A 19,455-nucleotide genomic window follows, 5' to 3' on the forward strand; every position below is an offset into this window, starting at 1 on the left:
GTCCCCCCCGTTCAGTCCTCTCCGTCGGCAGCCGGAGTAGGGCCGGGTGGGTGGCACTGAGGACACGTTGGGAGCAGAGTTGGGTGCAGAGGTCTCTCGCACCGTGCTGCCCGGCTCGGGTTCGCGGGGGTCTCTGTCCCAGGGGGCGGCCGAAGCGCCGTGGGCTGCGCGGCCACTGCCGCGATTTTCAGGAGGACGGTGCCACCTATGGAAAACACCTGGAATTCACCGCGCCGCCGGAGCCGCGACGGGAAGCGTCGCAGTTCCGTGCGGAACCCCCGGGGACGAGTCCCGCCGTCTCCTCCGGCTCCGGGGCAGCTCCGGGCCGGACCGGAGGGCGGCGGACGCGGTTCGTCCTCAGGTTGATCTCCCCCCCCCGCCCCCTCGGGGCCGCCGCTGTCTTTCAGCACCGCCGCTGCCCCGGGAAGGTTCCGGTTGGACGTGGCGCGGAGCAGCTCCTTGTCGGGGCTGACCCCTCCGTTCGCTGCCCGCAGCCCCGGTAACCGGGAGATAACGATCTACGGAGCGGGAATAAGGGGTGTCCCCAGCTCTGCTCCCATCCCGCTTGCGATGCTCGGCGGGGTCCGGCCCGCTGCTCATCTTGGGGTCTCCCGGTGTGGAAGCTCCGTGTAACGCGTCCCACGGGATCAGAGGTGCAACGCAGCGGCTCCGTCCCGAGCTCCGGTGGAGCAAGAGCAGCGCCGAGCACAGGGAGGGGCGGGTGGAAGACGGAAGGGGAAGGCTCCGGGGCCGTGCTGAGCGCTGCCCCCCCGCCATCCCTGGGCCATTGCTCCTTGGGAGCAGGATTCGATGTCAAACCAGTGGACACGAAGATTTCTTCTCAGGGAGATTTCTGGGCTTCAGAGAGGCAAGAAGTTGCTCCGCGATGATCGTCTTCGTGGGGACATCGCTGCCGGGAGCTTCCCGTAATCTCCCCACCGGCGATCCGCTCGGCCTGGCCAACGCATCGCTCCGGCCCCGAGGATGTCCGGAGCCTGGCAGAGCCGTGTCCGGGGGCAGAGGTGTGAAAAGCGGACGGCTCAGCCCCTCCTGCAGCGATCCCGTGTTAAATGCAGCTCCGGTTATTGGTCCGCTCTCCGGACCCGCCCTCGCACTCCGTCCTGGGATGGCCGCTCCGGCCCGTGAGTTCGCCCCGCGATGGGATGGAGATGGAGGCTGCAGTGGCACTGCCGCTTTGTCCCGGCCGCTGCCTCCTCTCTTTGCCCCGAGATGCTCAGGAACGCGACGGCTCCGTCCCGCCGTCCGTGCTTCTTTCGCTCCCGGGGCGGAGCTGTGGAGTCCGGCAGCGTCGCGGGGTCCCGGTGTCCCTCCCGCAGCACCGACCGAGCCCCGCAGCAGCCCGTGGGCCGGCAGCCTGCCCCGCCGCTCGGCGCGACTCCGCTCATCCGCGGGAGGAGGGAATCGTTTTCCTGTTCGGCCCCGGGGTGGGAGCGAACCGGGCAGAGCTCGGAGCCGAACCGAACCTCGGGAGGCTGCTCAGAGACGCGGCCGGGGGCAGCAGCTCCGACGGACGGCTCTAAGAGGATGGGGGCTCCGCACTTGCCGGGAGCCCCGGGGGGGCTCTCCCATGCCCGGCAGTACTGCAGCTCGGGGGGGGGTGGTCCTGCGAGATGAGTCTCCCGAGGCGCAGGGACCGAACCGACCACAGTGACTGTGCGGACGCCTGTAGCCGGCCCGAGCTCTGTGAATGGAGCGAGCTGCTTTGCCCTCGGTTTCCCCGCGGGGTCTCAGCCCCAGGGCCGATCCCAGGGCGCCCAGGAGAACGGGACACGGAGCAGTGCGACCTCAACAGAACCGGGTCTACCATTGGCACCGGCAGGCTCGGCCGCCCGAGGAATGGGGTCGAATAGTGCCCTGGGCTGGGTGCTCTCACCGTCCCGGGAGCGGGAACCGGGGGCGGAGCCGCCCGGTAGCCGGAGCTGTCGGGAAGCCGCAGGGAAGAGCAGGGCTGAGGCGCGGCGATGCGCTGCGTCCGCGGCTGGGTTGGAGCCAGATCCTCCCTGTCCCGGGCTCAGCCGGGCTTCGACACTCGTGCTCTTCTCGGCGCCCTCAAGCGCGGCCCCAGGAAGGGTCTCAGCCCCCCACTTTCGTTGCAATGCTCGTAGCCGTGGGAGCCCCCGCGCAGCAAGAAACGAGGGGGGAACCGGACTCTCTGCCCTGGGGCGTTTCGCTGAGACCCCGAGCGCTCATTGCAAGAGTTCGAGCGGGTCGAAAGGAAGGCAACCGAAGGGCAGATTTGGGGTCAAATAGGGAGAAACCATGTCCACATTTGCCCGTGACGCAGCAGACGCTCTCGCGGACGGGAGCGATCCTCGAGGGAGCTCCGACGTCGCCACTTCGGAGCAGAACCGGGGACGCGAAGGGGCCGGAGGGGACGGATGGGGCGAGAGCCGGGACCCCGCAGGACCGGGAGTCCGAGTTGCGCCTCGGCGGCTTTTGCCGTTGACCTCGGGAACGCGGAGGGCATCCCGTTCCCGGCTCCGCTGTTGATCCCGGTGTTCTGCCACGCACCACGGACCCTGCACCCATTGGGTACTGGGACCCCGGCCCCCTCCGGCGGGAGAAGGAACTGCCCGGGAGAGCCGGAGACTCTACCGCCCGCCGCGCTCTCATCCGGTGGTTCCATACCCCCTCTTTCCCGGCCAAGACCCCTCAAGACCCCGCAGCCCCGCTCCCGGCTAGCCCACGGCTTCAGGGGTTCGGGTCGCGCCCCGTCTCAGCGGCGATAGCTTCCTGCTGCCCTCTCCGCGCCGTTCTCGTTTGTGTCTCGCCTTCCCTCTGTCCCCCGCACAGCATTCAGGAACGTAGTCCCGGACTCCGTGCTCGCATAGGTCCCTCGTGGGTCTCGGCATCTGGAGCATGCTCTCCGCCTCCCCTCGGGCACCTTCGAGACGGCGCTTCCCGCTGGCAGCGGGTACACCGGCAGAGAAGGTGCGGGACCCACACGCCGTTCTACGGCTGCGGCATCCCCGAGGCCACCGAACACGGCCCAGCCGCGGGCTCTGCCCCGAGGCCCCGAGCAGCGGAGACCGGCGTTACCGGCAGCGGCGGCCCGGGAGCAGACCCTCCCCCACACCCCCAGGCCGGGCGTAGCGCCCTCTCCTCGCGGGCCGTTCCCCTGCGCAGCTTCTTCTGGACACAGCGTCCGAGCCGCTGCGTCCACGCGGGTTAACGACGCGCCCCTCCGCTCTGCCTTAATTAACAACGATTAATTCGACATTAACGAAAATCTCCTCGGGATGCCGCTTGACGGGGACCGGGGCGGGCGGGGTGGCTGCGCTGTCCCTTCCCGGCCACCTCCCTTCTCTCCGGCTCCTCCCGGAGGTTCCGTTCAAATTCCGAGCTCCGCGGACACCCCCAACTGCGTGGAGCTGCGGGGCCGTGGAGCGGGATCCTCCCCTCTCCGTTAGGCAACGGGATCCCATCACCGGCATCTGTTCCGCCAGACCCCCCTACCGCCTCACCCGCTGCCTCCCGTGGCCCCCGTGCTGCGGGACGGGGCACGGAGGGACTCTTGCACAGCTTTTCCTCCGAGCTGCCCACCGCTCGGTCCGGCAGCGACCGGCAGTCCCGGGCTCCTGCACTCGGATCCCGCGCGGTCCCCGTGGGGACGCGTGTCTCCATCACGTGGCGTTGTCCTCGCGAGTCCGGAACAAGCGGGAACGTCGGAAGAAAACGTTCCCCGAGAAGGAAACAGCACCGGAGCTCCACCGCTGCCGGCGCAGAAAGAAGCCACTGTCCCTTTGACTGGCAGCCGGCTCGTTGGATATTACATCCACCGCGTGGAGATCCACGAGTGAACGCAGCCCCACGGGGCCTCGCTGCTCCTCAGCGTGCAGCCCGCGGGGGTCGGGGCAGAGCAATGCGAGGCGTCGCCCCGCGTGGACGCGACGGCAGCAGCAGCGCAGCCGCGAGTGGCGATGGGGGGCGCGGGGCGGAGGTGCCGCTCACCGGTCGGGAATCGTTTCTCTCGGTGGGACGCGGCGGAACCTCTCCAGGACAACCCCGGAGCTTCCCCCGACGGCCCCGGGGAGGAGCAGGTAGGACCCGTGCCCCGGGGCTCGCCGTGTCGCTCTCCGTGGGGTCCTCAGGGAAGGGACCCACGGTGCCACCCGGCCCCGCCCACGAGTGACTCGGAGGGCCCGACCCCCTCAGCGGCCACCTCGGTGGTCACGGGGACCCCTCCCAGCCCCGCAATGCCCAAAGATTGAGCCGGGAACTCAGCCGCAGGCTGCCGGAGCGAGGAAACCAAAAACTCGTATTATGGGCTGTTGAGGTCTACTTTATTTTTACTACCCAAACTGTTGGAAAGTATTTAAACTTAACCAGAAACAGCTGCGCGGCTGGCACGGCCCGGCGCGGCCATTTGTTTCCCTCAATGGCTTTTTATGATGATGAACTCTGCCGGCCGCTGGCTGCCTCGGCAGCGCGGCTGTAATGAGGTGATTTTTACGCAATCCGCGAGAGCTTCGTTAACAAAAAAAAATCCCGTTTTCTTTGTCACACGGGGAGGTGGGGTGGAGGTGGGGTTGAGGTGGGGTTGAGGGGGGGTGGGGGGGGCTGGGGGAGGCTACGAACTGCCCGGCCGTCCCATCGGGTTCGCCCCGTCCAGGTGCGCTCGAGGGGGCCGGACCGCTCCGCCCCGCTCCGCCCCATCCCGTCCCGGTGGCGGCGGTTCCTTTGTGCTGCGCCCTGGGGGGGGCACCCTCGGAGCGGGCGGGGCGGACGCGGGGGGGTCAACGTCCTCCCCCTCCCCCGCACCCCCCCCCCCCGTTGCCGCCCCGCCCCGAACTCATCGGGACGCGGCTCACGTCGGGGGGCGGCGCGGCTTTCGGGGGCGGGCATCGGGCCCGGGCCAATGCGGCGAGGGCGGAATATTCCACCCGGCTCCGCCAGCAACAAGTGCGGGGGGGGCCCGGAGGGGAGGAGAAGAGGAGGAGGAGGAGGAGAGGAGAAGAGGAGGAGGAGGAGGAGGAGGAGGAGGAGGAGGAGGAAGGGGGGGGCCGCGGCGCTGACGTCAGCGGGCGGAGTATTATGGTCTGGGCTGCGCTGGCGGCTGCCTGTGTGCTGCGAGCGGCCGCGTAAACATGGAGCTCTCGGCCGTCGGGGAGCGCGTCTTCGCGGCCGAGGCCCTGCTCAAGCGCCGCATCCGCAAAGTAGGTGCCCCCACCCCTTCCCCGCCACCGCCGCCCCGCCGCTCCCGCGCCGCCCCGCAGCCCCTCTCCAGGCCGCGCCGCCCTCTCCGCGCCCTCCCCCGGCCGAGCGGCGCTGCAGCGGCGGCTCCGGCGGCCCCGGCTGCGGCTGGGGGCGGCCCTTCCTCCTCCCATCCGCATGCACGGGGCTGTGCGGGGCGTGCGTGCCGCGCTGCTGCGTGCCGGGCGTTGTGCGCCGGCCTCCCCGCTGCAGGCTGCGGGCTGCGGGGCTGCTGCACGCGCATTTTTTTCCCATCATTTTTTTGTTGCGTTCCGCCCCCCTACAGCCCCCCCCGCCCTCCGCTCCCATCCTTCTCCTCCTCCCCCCCCCCCCTCACACACAGCCCGGTCCCGCTCCCTCCCCCTCGCATGTTTTTGACACACGCGTTGGGTGCAGGCGTGTGTTGGTTGCACGCGTGCGGTTGCATGTGTAGCTTTGTTGCAAGCGTTTCTCGTGGGTTCCCTCCGTGCATATTTATCCCTTTCTTTATTTATTTTTCCCTTCTCTTTGCATCCGCAGGGGCGCATGGAATATCTCGTAAAATGGAAGGGCTGGTCTCAGAAGTAAGTCTGCTGTTTGCACAATTTTGCAGCCTAGGGGCTGCCGGGGAGATGGCTCCTTGTGGCTGTTAGTTCCTATTGTAGCAGGAAGGAAAGTTGGATCCCTTTTCTCATTGCCACTTTGTTGTCGTTGTTTCTCTTCCTTTCTTTCTTTCTGTTGCTCGTTCCTGATGCCTTGCCCTCTCCCTGTGCCCCCTCCCATTTATACTCCCCTCCTCCCCCCCCTCCCCACCAGGTACAGCACTTGGGAACCCGAGGAGAACATCCTGGATGCCCGGCTGCTCGCGGCCTTCGAGGAGAGGTACAAGGTCTTTTGTAGCCGTAGCCATTGCGCTTGTAAATGTGTGGCTGTCTTGTAGCTATGCTGAATTGAAGCTTTGGTTCTTTTGACACCTCTAGGGAGCGAGAAATGGAGCTATTCGGGCCTAAAAAGCGCGGCCCCAAGCCCAAAACCTTCCTGCTAAAGGTGAGGTGGGAGCCCTGCAGGGAGTGGGGAGCGGACAAGCCCTCGGTCCCTTCACGGATGTGGGATGTTCTGTGTGGGGTGGCTGCGTCTCGTGGGCTGCGGTTGCACATGGGGGCATTGGGGTGACGAACTCATGGGGTGTTGTTGGTTTTCTTTGCAGGCCCAGGCCAAGGCCAAAGCCAAAACCTACGAGTTCCGCAGCGACTCGTCCAGGGGTATCCGTGTTCCGTACCCCGGGCGCTCCCCGCAGGAGTTGGGCTCCACGTCCCGTGCACGGGAAGGACTCAGGAATATGGCCCTGACCCCGCAGGGCAGTAGCAGCAGCAGCAGCAGCGTGCCCAAAGCGGATGGCGTGCGGGACCGCGTCCTCCGGGTGGAGGAGAAACCTGGGGAGACCCCCAAAAAGAGGGGCCCGAAGCCTAGGAAGGAGCTGTATAAGGACCTGGCGGAGAGTCTGGACGCCTCCAAGAGGAAACTGGGGGAGCCGGGGGACAAAGTGGGGGACTACCTCAAGGCCAGGAAGATGGAGGAGGCGGCGGGTGCTGCCAAGTTCTCCTCGGGACACAGCGTCATCCAGCTGGCCCGCCGGCCCGAGCCCGACCTCAGCGGCACCGTACCCGGCCCCAACCGCCTGGAGGTGGGCACCAAACTGGGTGCTGCCGACCCCTACGCGCCACGTGTGGCCAAACACCGCTCTGACCTGCTGGACCCCAAAGGGCCGGGCGGGCTGGACCCCAAACTGCTGCACGGAGCCGTGGGGCCCGGCCCTGGGGGGGGGCTGTTCCGTGACGGTGGGGGCCCGGCAGGGAGACCCTCCCTCATCGCCCGCATCCCTGTGGCTCGGATCCTGGGGGACCCCGAGGAGGAGTCGTGGAGCCCCTCGCTCAGCAACCTGGAGAAGGTGGTGGTCACCGACGTGACCTCTAACTTTTTGACCGTCACCATTAAGGAGAGCAGCACGGACCAAGGATTCTTTAAGGAGAAGCGATGAGTTCCCACTGGTGGTGGTGGTGCTGGGGCTTTTCTTCGGGCTAGATCCAGACAAAAGCTTGGTTAGAGCTCGGTGGGCTTTATTTCTTTTTCTTCTTTTGATTTTTTTGATTGTTTTAATTTCCCGGAGAGGATTTAGAAACTGTCCTAAATTCATTCCCTCCTTCTTCTTTTTGGTTTGATTTGGGTTTGTTTTGGTTTGTTTTGTTTGGTTTTTTTTTCCTCCACGTCTCACATTTCGTTGGAAAGATTATCTCTAGAGTTATATTTTCTATTAGATGTAAATATGTTATTTAAGAAGAAAATGCTTATATATATATCTATATATATATATATTTCAACTCTGAGTTGTTTTATTTAAATGGAGACAACAGTGACTGCTCAGTTGCTCTTAGAAAGGACAATAAAACTGAGAACCAACGGAGTTCCCACATCTGTTGCAGGAGCCGCTGTACATAACGAATGATGTTCATAGCAAATCATGTCCTGATTTTCTTTGTTATTGTTGATGATGATGATGATGATTTTTTTTTAACTATTATTTTCCATGCGATGCTATGGATGGTGAAGGGGGACGTGTGTTACTCCCCCTCGGGGTCGGATACCCCGGCTTTCTTGATTGTGATATTAAGGTGTTTGCTTGTACAATCAAGTGTGCTGTATCCAGAACTGTTGCCCTTGACGGCTGAAGTTAGCACTTGAATTGACAGTATTGCTGGGGAGGGGGCGTTTCCACATTTAAAAGCAAATAGCGGCTGAGACATCGGGGCGGGGAAAAAGCAGGAGTCCATAAAAAGGCTGAAACCGGTCGGAGTGGAGCATTAACTTGAATTACCTTTTTCTTGCGAAGGAAGAGGAGGTTTGATTGTGAGGATCCTGAGAGGGGAAGATACTGAAATGCACTTTAATAGAGTTGTCACAGCAGTTGTGGGAGAGACGGAACTGAGCTGAGAATCTGTTTTCATTTTGTCTGGTCGCTTGAATCCTTCCTCCCCCCCCCCCCCCAACATCTTGCTTCCAAAAAAACAAAACAAAAAGCCAACAACTCTTGTTTACATTCCTGAAATGCCAGAGAGGTTTGGGAGGGTAACCGTATGGCGGCCCATATTTAGATGCTTTATGCTGCTATAGAAAGCGGATTGTCGTGGGTTTGGTTTTTATTCCTCCCCCCCCCCCCCATGTTTCACTTCAGGCTGTTGGAAGGCGCCCGGTGCAGCGTTTTGTAATCTCCGCATCCCTGACAAATCCCAGAGCCACCTTGATGCATTCAGAGACAATAAATATTTCCCTTTTCTTCTGCTGGTTAAACAATAGCCAAGAGGCTGAATCTTCCTGTGTGGAGCAGCTCCTGCTGACTCGGGGTGGCTCTCAGTGTTTGTATTTCCCTGCCCCGTCTCTCGTGGCTCCCGAGGGCTGTGCAGCTCCGCAGTGCCATAGCAGTGGGGCTGGGTGGTTCTGATTGGGGAGCAGCTCTCCCCTTTGCTCCCATTGCCCCCCTCTTTTTGCTTTGCTCTAAACTCCGTTGCAGCTGAACCAAGGTTTGGGGATGTCGGGGGGCCTGTTCTGTTGTATTTTTTAGTTGATGTAGAGCGGGTGTCCTCACGTCCTCATGCATTGATTTGAGCATCTCTGGCGGTTCGAAAGCACAAATCTGTCCAGCAGCCCCCGAGGGCCCAGGGCTGGGGAGGGGAGATTGGCCCTTTTCCATCCTTTCTGATTGGCCCGAGGAAGCTCTTCGACGCTTCCTGATCTGGGGGCTGCACAGAAGCTGAAAGCACATGGGGGGCCCAGTGGGGAGATGGGGCTCGGCGAGGAGCTTCCCTTCAGCCCAATGGGAGAGCCACGCTCTGTCTCGCCGTGCCCCTTTCCCCTTCCATTTTTGGGCCTGTTGCCTTTGTCGGATGACGTAGCGAGAGGATGCTGTATTGAGTGTACAAAGGGAGCCGTGTCTGTGACTTCTTCTTTTTTTTTTCCCTTGTTGTTGTTGTTTGTTTGTTTCTTTCTTTGTTTTGTTTCGTTCCGAGGCACATCTCGTAAAATGGAGACGACTTTTTTTCTTTGCCACTCGGTTTGATGCGCTGGGATCGGCGCTGGGGCTCAGCAGGAGCTGCGGGGTGGGATTGAGGATGGACGGAGCCTCCCTCCCTCCACCTGCAGAGGTGCTGAAGGCTGAGAAATGTGCGAGATCCCGGGGCAGGGCTTTGCCTCCCGCAGCCCCTTGTAACACGTATATAGAGCAAAAGCCGTACATGTGGGTGTATATGTGTGTATGTATATAGCGACGTATATACTGAGCGTGTGTGTGGGGTGTGTGTGTGTGCGTGAATTATTTAAATCTAAGACTTGTATTAAAAAACAAACAAACAAACAGAAAAGATTTGGCGAAATCTCAGTCTCAGAAAAGTGAAGCTTAATTTACGTGTCTTCTGCCAGCCGTGAATGTCCGTATGAGACCTGCTTTTTATGTGAGTTTAAATATATACTTTGTAAATAGAAACGTGTCTTTCTCCCGTCTGTGGCTGGAGGTGAGCAGAGGAGGGAGCCGTGGGATGGGGGGACAACGGGAATGGGCTGCGGGGCTCCGACGGGGCGGGCGGTGATGTGCGTGGCCGGGAGAGGCTGATAAGGGACACGAAGGGTCTGAGCGGGCAGCGGGGTCCGGGCCCTCACCGTTCCCACAGAGCAGGGCCGGGTGCGGGGAGAGACGGGATGCAGCGACGGGCACGGTGCGGCCCTCCGACGGCGCGGGATGCGGGCGGTGCCATGCGGGGTCGTGTCCAGACGAGCCCGGCCTTTGTATTCAAATCTCTCCCGGCCGCGCAGCTGGGGGGGAAGCGAGGTTGGATTTTTTTTCTTTCTTTTTCTTTCTTTTTATTTTATTTTATTTTATTTTATTTTATTTTATTTTATTTTATTTTATTTTATTTTATTTTATTTTATTTTATTTTTATTTAAAGCGGTGTCCTCATTAACCTCCTTTTTCTGCTCCGCTGGGTGAAAGGCGCAGACCCCCTTATTATCAGAGCTGTCAGCATCTGTGCGCGGAAAATGAGTGTCAAGTAGGAGCGGGAGAAAGGTTCGCACAATGGCGCCTTTCTCCCCCGGCCCAGCGGGGGGGACCCTTTCACACGGGCGCGGCGGGGCCCCGGGCCGGGGCGGTGCGGAGGGGGGTGGGGACGACCCGAGGGGGGCGGGGGCGCGGCCGGAGGAGCCCCGGGGCACGGCCCGAAGAGCCCGGACCCCGCCCCGCAACCTGGCGTTGCCCCTCCGCCCCGACGACGGCCCCTCGACGGCGAACGCTGGGCGTGGGCGATGCCCGGCTCGGGGCCGCCTCGCTCCCCGCCCCGACGCGGCGGCCGGGATGGAAGGAGGGGGCCGATGCCCGTCTGCGGCCGCGCAGCGCCCTCCGTAGGCAGCCCGTGCCCCGATCCAGCACGTGTGGGGCCGCTCCCGGGCTCGGGTCGGGCTGAGCGGAAGCACCTGAGGGCCCCGGCTCCGGCACAGCTCCATCCCCACCTCCATCCTCATCCGCCTCGCAGCAGCGCCCGCAGCTCCGCGTTTATCCCCCCCGTGGGCAGGAGCCGGGCCCGGGTTGAGGGCAGCCCCTCGCGGGGAGGCGGTTTGACGCTCCCCGTTCCTCTCGGCCCCGTGCCCCCCTCGCTCAGCGTGGAGTGCAGAAGCCCCGGCCCCTCCCGCAGCCTTCAGCCACCCCGCTCCGCCTCCCTCCCCCCCCATCCTCCATTTCCGTACCCCCAGGGCAGGGCGGTGCTCGGGGAGCGGAGACCACAACAGGCTGAAAAGTTACCAACAAAATAATACAAAAATATTGATCTAACGTCCCCCCCCGAAAAAAAAAGAGCAGTGAAAAACTGACACGCATCAACAGAACAAGAAAAGAACCCCACCCGACCTGCCACCTCCTGGTGTTTCCCTCCCAGCTCTAAACCAACGTTGGCTGGTCTCGGAGCATCAGGACACACATAGGAAACAGAGTGCAGGGGGAGGAGGGGGGGAGAGCGGTCCCTGGGAGCCCCCCCAGCGCCCAGCAAAGCTCCTGAGCATTCCCTGGGCAATTTCATCTCCAACTTTTGTTCACGGCAAAGAAAAGCGAACAAGCAGCTGCAGTTTAAAGCAATGAGAAGCGTCATACGGGAATGATTTGGTTCTCTCTTTAATTAAAACATACAAATTGGACTGGAGTGAGTTACAACAACAGTTTGTTTTCACCCATCTCTCAACTTCTCTCAGTAAAAGCCTTCTCTCCACCTCCAGAGCCCTTCAGATCAGAGCTCAGAGCAAATGGAATCACCCCCCTCCAAACCATCCCCATCCCTCCGCCAACTCCATTTAGTTTTTGGTACAAAATATATATATAAAAATATACTAAGCTTCTAAGGACGGCGGCTGCGTCGGCCTCTCCTTCCAGTCCAATGGAAAACAACAAGCATACTTAACCAGATTATGCTCAGAGAAAATATCCATTCAATATACAAATACTGCAGGACTTTCCACGTCGGAAAGCCTTTAAGAAATGCCAAGTGAACAAACCTTTAATTGGTTGTTTGACGTACAACTGAACGCTCAAACCCATAGCAGCAAACTCCAAAGGAAAAATAGGAAGGTGGACCTTGAATACTAATGGCACTGAGCGGTGAACGGGGCTCCAACCTCTGTCCACCAACGCTGCGCTCGGTCCCATGAGACCCCCCCCACACTCCCTATGGGAGGCAGCCTCCAGCACGGACCTTCTGCTCAGACACACGTGAGGTCAGGAGAGAACGGCGATAGGGGGTGGGATGAGATGAAGACACAAGACTAGATTATAATTATCACTGTCCTTACACCTTTGGAATTGAACTGGCTGGTGAGCAGAAAGGCACAAGAGCTAAAGTGGGGATGGCAGAGTCCTGCTGCCACCGAGGGGACACGGGGACGGTGGGGACAGCAGCCCCACGTCCCAAGTAGGAGCAGCCCCATGGGCCTTCCCCATCTGATCAGCCATGACACGGCATCACAGCTCAACCGGGTGTCCCCCACTGGTGTCACAGCTGTCCCCAGGACCCTGGCACTGCCCAGCTTTGCATAGGCACAAACCTGTTGTAGGAGCGGTGTCACAGACACAGAAGTAAGGACAGTTGCAAAAGGCACATGGTCGTTCGGTTTGGATTTGCAAAGGCCAACTAGCAAACATTTGGTGTGTAGAGCCCCAGGTGTTACAGGTGCTGGCATCTCCTCGCAATGCCATCTGCAGCAATGCCAGATGCCTGCCCTGTGAACACAGCGGAGCCTTAGAAGCATTTCCCGTGGGCGTACCCAGAGAGCTGGCAGGCTGCAGGCTTTGTGCCATCTCTGGAGCAGGAGTTTGGCATGAACAGAACTAAAATGACCCCAAATGCTATTAAACTCTGCCTGAACTACTGCTGTTAATTTTGGCTCGTAATGATAATCTATAGCAGGGAAAAAGACCTCACTAGGAAAGCCATTATTGGTTGTGATTAAAAGCCCAAGCGAACAGCCCAGGCACTGGCACAGGACGGGAGGGGGCTGTGGGATGCCACCAGCTGGTCCCTGCTGCCCACCCTGTGCCAGGCAGTGTGGGCACCTTGCAGCCCTTCAGCTGGGGAACATGGGGCTGATGGGCACTGCCCAGCTTGGTCCCTGTGAGCTGCTGAGCACGTGGTGGTGCCAAGGACAAGGAGTGGCCCTGGGGCTGTGCAGTGCACCAGCCGGACCCGATGTCTGCTCATCTATGTTGGAGTTGTGCCCCTCCCTCTAAAGAAAAGATTTTTCCCTTCAGAAGAAATGTAAACAGTATTTCCTTCTCTGCTAGAAACCACAACAGAGACATCGCAGCCTTCACTGTCATTGGAACTGACTTAGCCCAGGGGGGGTGGCTGGGCTTCCTGTACCCTGAAAAACCCCCATCCTGCAGCCCCCACAGCCCTGAGGCTGGGAGCTTCTCATTTGGATCATGGCTGGAAGCTTGGGCTGCCCAGAGGAAAGGAGAGCTGCCCTCTTCTCTTCCAAGTGTAAACCTGGCACCTCCCCTTTGCCCTTCTCCCTGCTGCCAGAGCCCTGTACCACACACTGGCATCTCAAGCCATAAAGCAAGCAAACCTCATGCAGTGAAGCCTGGCTCAGAACTTGCCAGCTGTCACCTCCCAGTTCCCCGGCTGCTGGTGAGCAGCACCGGCTGGGATGGATGGATGGATGGATGGAGGCAGGTTGGGCCCCATCTCATCTGCTGGCACTTCTGCACAGGTTTCACCTTTCCCAGCCCTCTGCACAAAGCTTCCAGCAAGTCCCGGGGGTGTGCTGGGCTGCAGGATCCGAGCTGGCACTGCCTGCAGTGGGGTGAGATGGGGCGGCTGGTGGCGGGGGGTCACCCCATGAGTCCCTGCCGTGGGGCAGTACCTAAAGAAATGAAAACCTGGTGGGAGAGCTGGGCAAGGACGAGGGAAGCTGAAGGACATCTCCCTCCCCTCCGGCTTCCTGGCTCAGTATTGCCGGACATTGAAGAACCCGACGCTGGTGGGGGACTCCTTGACCGTCACCGTGATCAGGTTTGCGGTGACATCCGTGACGAAGACGTGCTCGATCAGGCTGCGGGTGGGCTTCCAGTCCTGGCTGGTCTGGATGGAGACAGACATGTTCTGACCCACGCTGGGAAATGAAGCCGAATCCCGATCCGAGTCCGAGCTGCTCTCGTCGCCTGTACTCATTTCAGACAGCGCGGCTGCCTTGCGGCTCTCGGGGGCCGCGTGCCCCTCCTGCCCACTGCCTGTGCCACCCTTGGCCACGTCCCTGTCACCAGCACCTGCCCTGCGTGCCTGCTTCTCGCTCTTGCTGCCATCTCCCACACTGGCAGCGTTCAACCCGGTACCGGTTCCGCTACCCTTGGACCCAGCAGGACCCGAACCTGCGGCTGCAGTGGTGCTTTTGGGCAGAGTGCTGCAGGCATGGCGGGGTAGGCTGCTCCCCCCCGCTGCACTCTGCCCGTTTTTGACGCTCTGCAGGTTTAAAGCTTGGAGGTTCAGCTCCTGGCTGGATGCCTGTTGTCCCCCGGGCGCAGAGGAGCTTGTGGGCGTCTTGCTACCATTATGCAGCATTTGGGCTCCGGTGGTGAACCCTGATTTCTGATCCCCTCCAGTGCTGCTGCTAGGAACCTTGGTGGTCTTGGCTCCCTGCATGGACAGCCCCAACTCCCCAGCTCCTTTCTGGTTCCTCATTTTTAAGTCCAGCCCTAAGCCGCTCTTGCCGGATGCCTGCGACTTCAGCGCCAGCCTTCCCAGCGGCGAGGTCTCAGCCGAGCTCTGGTTTTGAGACATCCTGTTCATGTAATGCACGATGGAGCTCTGCCAGCTGATGGCCCGGCTGGGGCTGCTGGAGCCGCTCTTCATCGCGTTGGGGATGTTTTCTGCTGAGGATCCCCCAGAGCTGAGCCCGGCCAATGCACCCGGTGGCTCCTTCAGCCCAGCCAGCCCCGTGCCCTGCGTGCCGTGCTGTGGCTGCAGCTTCCCCAGCAGCTTGTTGCTGCCCCCCACCTCTTTCCGGGATGTCTTCAGCACCTTCGTCAGGTTCACGGTCCTTCGAGCCGCTTTCTGCTCTGGAGGGAGAGGTTTCCGCCCACGTTTCTTTCTGGAACTGTCCTTCATTTCTGGCTTTGCCACCAGGATCTGAGCTTTCTTCTGTGGCACCGGATGGGTCTCTCTGCTGCGTGGACCTCTCTTTGCTTCCAGGTCACTTTCATCCTCTTCATCAGAGGAGGAGGAGGAAGAGGATGTTGAGGAAGAGGAGCTGCTCGACTTACTTTTTGAAGGCATCTCTGGTTCCTAAGAAGCAATGGGGAGGGACATAGAAAAAGTCACCACAAAATGCTGGAATCACCGCAGTGGGCGTTGCAAACCACTCAGCACTGTCCAGCCAGTCACTGCAGACAAGCAGGTTCTCTCCCTGTGCCATGAAAGCACACAGGTGGGCTGACTTGCAGGGTCAGCAAGACTCCGGGGTTGGGGAAATCTTCCATCTCCTACAACCCTCCAGATCAGTGATGGAGTCCTCCTGCAGGCACCCCTGTCCTGCAATGCAGGCAGACCCCCACTGTGCCCCCCCTCACTCACCACGTGCTTCCTGGGCCTGCCCCGTGGCCGTTTGCCTCTCTTGCGGTTCTGCACTTCTTTCTCATGTTCCCTGAAAGAAAGCACTGCTTAAAGACTGAGCTTGAATGACAAAACAACACAGCACAAGCCCAGCCCAATTCTGCCCTTTACTTTTATCGTTACAAAGCAGCTTTCCAATGAAACACAAACCCATCGGTGTGCACTGAGCTCCTGTATGTGATGCAATATGAGAAAATAAGAGATTTAGAAATGAAGAGCTCTGCAAATGGTGATCTCCCAGCAAAGGTGGCTGTCAGGACAACGGGACGCCCCGCTGCTCAGCAGAGCCCTGAAACACAGGCAGAGAGATGGGAAGTCTCTGTATAAACCATAGAGCTAAGCTGCACGGACTGCTGCAATGCATCTCCCAGAGTGCTCATAGAGCCACGTGCATGCATGCATCACCTTTCCAAGGGCTACCCTGGCATTTTGGTTCTGCAGGAGCATCCTCAAACTGGCACTGGTGGTGCTTTCCAAGAACTTTGTGCCCAACATGGCTCTGCAGCGGGACCTGAAGACGTTCTGCACCCAGAGCTGTTGATTTGCAACCCTGTTCCCTACAACAGCACTACCCCAGCAAGAAGTTTCCAGCACTCAGTGACACAGTATGGCATGGCCCTTCCTGAGCAACAGAAATTCCCGTTCCCAGCAAAATCTGCACTTTTCCTGCTACAATGGGAAAGGGCAAACGGAAGCATCTGAGCTGTCTGCAGAGCCCTTCCTTGTTGATAGGCTCAGAGCTGCGCTTCCCCTCTGCAGCAAGCAGCAGCCTGGCCCCTCTGCAGAGTGAAAGCAGAGCGAGGTCTGTCCTTGTGCTCATTTCACCTCTCCCACCCTCGGCCCCACAGACACACGCTGGGCACAAAGAGCACCGCTGATGTTCCTGTGCTGTGTGATGTTCCTCCATTTAAAAAGGGCAGCGCCGAGCTGCAGTGCGTGCTGCTAATTAAACAGCCTGAGATAACCACCAGCTTCCTTCCGTAAAGGCAAGGGAAAAAAAAAAAAAAGAGGAAAGGATCCAGAAATGAGCTGTAATTAAATCCTATCATAAACTTTAATGATTTTTTATTAATACGGAGCCTAAATATTTGGCAGCGCCGTGTTCCATGCAGCCAGCTGGCTATTCTCTAGCCCCAAGCCTGACGCCCGCTGTATAATAGCTGCAGAACAATTGCAGCTCGGCTCAGTGGAGCAGCCCCAGCTCTGGCGGTGGACACCATTTTCTCCCACCCATCACAGAGCTCTCCTCGCAGAGCCGTGCCCTCCATAAACACACACCGGCGGTGCCTTTCCTACCTCTCTACAACCCGGGCACACAGCCACCCCCCCCGGCACAGCCCCGCTGTCGGATGGGAACACGAGCTCTGCCGGGCTCTGCCGTGCGCCCATTGTGCAGTGGGAGCACAAACATATTGTGCACAGGGCCATAAATCCTCCGTGTTTACCCAGCTCTGGGAGAGGCGTCCTAGGTGGACCTGAACAGTGATTTCAGGAGATGAACAAAAGGGCCGGGCCACAAAAGGCACGGGGAGCTTCAGGCTGTTGTTTCCACAACTTCCACCGCACGCGTGGCCAATTAGAAGTTAATTGACTTTAACATTTGTTAAGAAATATTTATAGATTGCTCACTTCTTTTGGAAAGCGAGGAGGAGCCTTGGATCGAGGATGTTCTCCTCGGGTTCCCAGCTGTTGTGCCTGGAACAGAAGATGTGCACTGGGAGAGAGTGGGAGTCTGATGTACCCCCCCCGCACCCCCAGTACCGGCCAGCCTGGAGAGTTCATCTGAGGACAACCGGGTCCCGGGGCAGCCCCGGGCCGGGGAGCCGGCGCCCGGCGGTGCGCTTCCCATGGCGACAGCGCTGGGGTGGGGATGGTCGGGAAGGGGATGGCCGCGGACGGACGGGGATTGAAGGGGTTGGGATGGCCGGGGATGGGGATGGCCGCGGATGGCCGAGGGTGGCCGGGCAGCGGGGAGCCGAGGACAGATGGGGACGGCTGGGGAAGGGATGGCCGGGCCGGGAGCATCCCAGCAGCGACGGCACGGAGCCCCCTACCCGCGGCAGAGGCCCGGGCCGGGCAGGCCGGGGGCGGCCACGCTGCCGCACCGCGAGGTGATCCCCGCGCAGCGCGGGCAGCCCCGGTTGCCCGACGGGAAGGGACGCGCGATCGGTGCTCGTGCTCGGAGGGGCGGGAGGGGAAGGGGGGGGCGGCCCGGCGGGAGGGGGGAGCAGCCCCACGCGGCGACGGGGAGGGCCGGGCCGCGTTATTTGTAAACAAAAGGAGCGGCGCGACCCGAACAAAAGCGGCCGGGCGGCGGCACCCCGCGCCCCGCGCGCTCGCCCCGCTCACTTGGAAGACCAGCCCCGCCACTTGACCAGGTACTCCAGCTTGCCCTGCGGAGAGAAGCGGAGAGACGCGCGTTAGCGGCGGGATTGGAGGCGGTGGCGGCGCCGGGGTGCGGGGGGGGGGGCCCACCTTGCGGAGCCGCTTGCTGAGGATGCACTCGGCGGCGAAGACCTGCTCTCCCACGCTGCTCAGCTCCTCCATGGCGCCGGCCGGCCCCGCTCCGGCCCCGCACACACACACACACACGCACACACACACTCACACACGCACGCACACACACACACACATACACAAGGGGAGCCCCCGGGCGCGCCCCCGCCGGCGGCCGCGCGCGCCCCCGCCCCCCCCATCCCCGCGCGCCCCCCGGCACAATGCAGCGCGCGCGCCCCCATGGGGGGGGGGGGGGGGGAGGCAGAGTGTGATGAGGGGGGGCTCCCCAAATTCCCCGCCGGCCAATGGGGAGCGGGGGGCGGGGCGTGACGGCGGGGGGTGGGGGGAGGCATTGTCTGCGCGACCCCTCCCCTTCCTGCAGCGCGGGGACAATGGGGCGGTTCCGGCTCGGCCCGGCACCGGGAGCGGGGCATTGTTCCGATGGGAGCGGGGCCGGGGGGCGGCACGGGGGTGGGGGGGAATAGCCGTGGCGTCCCCACACACGCCTGGGGTTGGCGAGTGCCGGTCCGGCCCCGCGGTCCCACACGGAGCATCCGGAGCTGGAGGGCGGGGGGGGAACCCACCGGGCCGGAGGCGTTCCGCGCACGCACAGCCCCGCGGTCACCGGAGTCGTGTCGTTGCCGCCGGTTCTGGCTCTGAGCAGTTCATTGCGGGGAAGCGCATCGCGTTTCACCGGGGGGTGGCAGCCCGGTAGAGCCCGGCACGGCTTCGTTCTCCGCGCTGAGCGACGCGGGGCAGCGCGGGGGGCGTGGAGCAGCGGCACACGGTGCGTTACGGGCATGGGAGGAGATGAGTCAGCACCGCGCGGAGTTCGCAGCCGCGGGCCCGGAGCCTGCGGGTAATAACCGTGCGGGAGAGCCACGGGGCGACGAACCTCCGCAGCCCGACCTCCTCGGGTTGAGCGGGCCATGGCGTGTCCCGGCCGCCCGCAGCTCGGGCCGCCCGTGTCGGGTAAGCGATACCGGCGTCAGAATCCCTTCTGCGCGCACCTCCGGGCCCGACGTGCCGCTGCGTGGAGGGAGGGGATGGAGCTGCCGGGAGGTCGGGGCGCTGCGACCCCGCCAGGTGCTCATCCGACGTCGGGTGGTGTCACAGTCTTATTGTTTTCTTATGGCTGTTGATGTTCGTTGGTAAGAAGAATAGTTAGAAGCGTTGGTTTTATCAGCCGAAGGTGATGTAGGAATAGAAGGCAGCTCTGCGCTTTTTATTAGTGGTATTATTTGAAGTTAATTTGGTTTTTATCAGCTCTGGGCTTTTGTGTGCAGTCAGAAAACAACCGTGTGAGAGTTTCTATCCTGCACGAGAGCTGCGTGTGGGCACAATTTGGCACGGATGGTGCTTTGTGATGGCACTGGGCAGGGATGTGCGGGGCCTGAACTGCCTGCAATAGGCAATGCCAGAGGAGCACCGAGGGAACGGGAACGCCGAGGAAATAATAACCCCGAGGAAATCACTCCGTGTTCCTGCAGTGCTGGGTGGGCTCTTAGCTGAAGGTTGGATCGCTTCAGTGTTGGTGCTGTTGAGCTCCTCTGCAGGATGCAAAGACGTG

The 19,455-nt window shown here is 61.1% G+C and overlaps 3 protein-coding genes across 6 annotated transcripts in view; 2 read left to right on the top strand and 1 right to left on the bottom strand.

The window, feature by feature from the left end:
* The first annotated feature begins 5,046 nt into the window (after positions 1-5,046).
* Positions 5,047-9,718, top strand: CBX8 (chromobox 8). 2 transcript variants are annotated; one of them, XM_072351791.1, is made up of 5 exons: positions 5,047-5,177; positions 5,734-5,777; positions 6,010-6,075; positions 6,174-6,240; positions 6,401-9,718. In XM_072351791.1, exons 1-5 carry the CDS (start codon positions 5,109-5,111, stop codon positions 7,229-7,231), a joined length of 1,077 nt encoding a protein of 358 aa, XP_072207892.1. In that variant the 5' UTR covers positions 5,047-5,108; the 3' UTR covers positions 7,232-9,718. The 2 variants fall into 2 exon arrangements, with proteins under 2 accessions (XP_072207892.1, XP_072207891.1); XM_072351790.1 differs by having other exon boundaries at positions 6,150-6,240; positions 6,401-9,712.
* A 1,660-nt stretch (positions 9,719-11,378) lies between these two features.
* On the bottom strand, positions 11,379-18,061 carry CBX2 (chromobox 2). Its single transcript, XM_072351866.1, has 5 exons — positions 17,865-18,061; positions 17,739-17,782; positions 17,019-17,084; positions 15,351-15,420; positions 11,379-15,062 (listed from the first exon to the last, which is right to left on the bottom strand). The coding sequence occupies exons 1-5, from the start codon at positions 17,934-17,936 to the stop codon at positions 13,728-13,730; spliced, it is 1,587 nt and encodes a 528-aa protein (XP_072207967.1). The 5' UTR covers positions 17,937-18,061; the 3' UTR covers positions 11,379-13,727.
* Positions 18,062-18,424: 363 nt separating this feature from the next.
* RBFOX3 (RNA binding fox-1 homolog 3) overlaps positions 18,425-19,455 on the top strand; it is a 108,258-nt gene continuing 107,227 nt past the window's right edge. Inside the window, exon 1 of one of the 3 annotated variants that reach the window (XM_072352066.1) lies at positions 18,425-18,857. The gene's annotated coding sequence lies outside the window, so the exon portion shown is untranslated. The remainder of the gene's footprint in view (positions 18,858-19,455) is intronic. The other 2 variants (XM_072352074.1, XM_072352083.1) reach the window with 2 other exon arrangements.

Source organism: Excalfactoria chinensis, chromosome 17 (assembly GCF_039878825.1).
Source record: "Excalfactoria chinensis isolate bCotChi1 chromosome 17, bCotChi1.hap2, whole genome shotgun sequence".
Taxonomy (NCBI): Eukaryota; Metazoa; Chordata; class Aves; order Galliformes; family Phasianidae; genus Excalfactoria; species Excalfactoria chinensis.